Source organism: Misgurnus anguillicaudatus, chromosome 12, assembly GCF_027580225.2.
Source record: "Misgurnus anguillicaudatus chromosome 12, ASM2758022v2, whole genome shotgun sequence".
Lineage (NCBI taxonomy): Eukaryota > Metazoa > Chordata > Actinopteri > Cypriniformes > Cobitidae > Misgurnus > Misgurnus anguillicaudatus.
In genome coordinates this window covers 17,056,687-17,059,332 of record NC_073348.2, presented here as the reverse complement: position 1 = coordinate 17,059,332, position 2,646 = coordinate 17,056,687, and the positions used below count along the sequence as shown (strand labels likewise).

The 2,646-nt window shown below is 32.7% G+C and overlaps 1 protein-coding gene across 1 annotated transcript; it reads left to right on the top strand.

Annotated features, from left to right (window-relative positions):
• Positions 1–1,041: 1,041 nt before the first annotated feature.
• Positions 1,042–2,039, top strand: LOC129447348 (heat shock protein 30-like). Its single transcript, XM_055209043.2, has one exon. The coding sequence runs from the start codon at positions 1,081–1,083 to the stop codon at positions 1,834–1,836; it is 756 nt and encodes a 251-aa protein (XP_055065018.2). The 5' UTR covers positions 1,042–1,080; the 3' UTR covers positions 1,837–2,039.
• Positions 2,040–2,646: the final 607 nt, after the last annotated feature.

Genomic DNA, 2,646 nt, shown 5'->3' with positions numbered 1-2,646 from the left:
GACTGTGTGTGTATATATATATATTATATATATATACATTTGATTAAATCTGTATTAGCCAAATAGGTTTGTGTTACCTTGTATAAATGTTGTTATATGATTAAAGCTTGTGTCACATGATCTCTCTAGCAGCTTTGGGATTGGGGCCTCTGCAGATTTCTGATGATTATAATCTTTATAATGAATAGTCACACAGTTGTTCTTGCTAAATAAATAAACATGATTTCTGAATATATTCTGAATATTTATGATGAACTTTAGATGTTTTTTGATGTTTTGTTTCTAATAATTGTTTTATACCCTTTCAAAACATGTAAATGTAAACAACAAACATTATTTTAGTTAATAGTGTTTTACTGAATAAGATTAAATAAAAATGCTTAACATGAGATTTCTCCTTTCATACATTTACATGTTTCGCTAGTAATACAACATTAGACTCTGAATATAACTATGGCATTCTCTCAAAAAAATATCACCTACACTGTTCATCAAAACAATACCAATAAGTCCATAAAAAATATATTTTTTGTTGGGTAATTAATTTCAAACTTGATTTTAATTACACAAAATTAGAAAACAAGTTGTGTGTGACGTCATTAGCACAGTCCATGCTGTCACCCAGTGGATGAATGTGGTAAGTTCATGAATGTGATGGAAACTTCATGAACTTTACATACGGCACTGATACTAATAAAATATTTTTTGCATTGTTTTCTGGCTATCACTATAAAGGTTTTAAAAATGTTAAAAAAAAGGTGAACCATAATAAATATTTTGCATACGTTTACAAATATGCACACATCATATGGAAATCAAACTTTTGTGCAATTAATATTATTTTCAGTTTTTAAAGTTACATTAAAAATAATCAGTAAATTAAATATCTTCAATAAATATAAAAGTTGACATAACACAAAGATCATGCGAGAGTCATTTAATATAGACCTTCATCATTCAAGCTTTGTCCATCAAAAAAATAACAATATTTTTCTGCTAAGTGAGTTCCAAGTCAATGCCTCATTTCACCGAAAGCAAGTGGTGTGACGTCATGAACTCAGTCTATGCTCCACCCAGTGGATGAATGTGGTATTACCTGGAAAGTTCATGAACTTGCTGGTGCTGATAAACAGGCAGTATAAAGCTGAGAGACTCACAGCACTCGAGTCAAACCTAAACACACAACCAGAGAGAGACACAGAGAGATTGAGAAGCAAAACAACAACAGAGAAGACACTGAAAATGTTGAGCCTTCATGGATTTCAGCCTTCCCTCCTCACTCCATTCATGAGGATTCACTGGCCAGTGTGCAGTCTGTGGACGGAGATCAAACCTCTTTACAGACACACTGACCTACTGCAGGAGATGGAGAAACTTCAGCACAAGATCTCTGAGGAGATCCAGCAAATGTCAAACTCTGAGGAGATCCAGCCGCTCACCTGTACAGTGCATGAGAAAGAGGGAAGTGGCTTTGCGTTGATACTGGACACTAAAGACTTTTCCCCAGAAGAACTGTCAGTCAAACAGGTGGGCAGGAAGCTGCAGGTGAGCGGAAAGACTGAGAAGAAGCAGGAGGATGGGAAAGACTCGTACTCGTACAGAATCCAAGAGCTCAGACGTGTGTTTGATCTGCCTGAAGGAGTGAATCCTGAGACAGTGACCTGCTCCATGACTGATGGAAAGCTCTACATACAGGCATCAGTCAATCAGATATCTGAAACACCTGAGAGGATGCTGCACATTCACTGCCCTCAAACTGTGAAGACAACACAGACAGAGACTGAAAAGATTCAAAACAACACCACTGAAACACACACGACTGATCAGCAATCTTAAAAACTCTCAACAGAAGATCAACTCAACAGATTTGGACTGTGTGATGCAATTTACCTCAATATGTGGTAAATTTTGGTTTTATGTTACTTAATATGAGAATATTTTTTTCACTTTTTGAAAACTATGTAAACGTAAAACAAGAAAGAATATTTTTATCAATAATTTTTTTACTAAACTGGGTAAAATAAAAATGCTTAAAGTTTTCTCCTTCTCCTTGTCAGTGTTTATTATATCGGTAAACTTTTTAAATCGTTGTGTGTAACAGACGTTTTTTTAAAACGTTCGTAAAAACAAGATCCCAAATTTGAAGTGGCCCATACAAATATTAGCACTGTACTGGTTTATTGATCTCACCCTTGGTTTGATTTGTATTCAAAAACTAAATGAAATCCACTTGCAGTTTAAGAGTTTATAATTCATGTGTACGTAAACCTGCACATACAACAATATGCTAAACACACAACAATTCATGGAACAAATCAATCTGAAAACCTCAAAAACAAATTTAAAGTCTCAAGTCAGGCATATTAAATCAAAAATCAGTTAGATCTGACAAATTTTACTTACAAAAAATAAATAGAACCATAAAATGTGTTAATATATATATATATATATATATATATATATATATATATATATATATATATATATATATATATATAATTATATTTTTCAAATTAAATAAGTACGTTGTAAATAAAATTTGAAATAAAGTGCAAATTAAAAGTATAGCTTTATAATCTGCAAAATAATTAAAAATAATTGTTTCAGCAGTCTACAGTTTTGCATGGCAGAACCTGAAGTTGCTCT

Bases quoted from the DNA above. Each gene is read 5' to 3' on its own strand.
- LOC129447348 (XM_055209043.2), top strand. From the start codon at position 1,081: ATGAATGTGGTATTACCTGGAAAGTTCATGAACTTGCTGGTGCTGATA.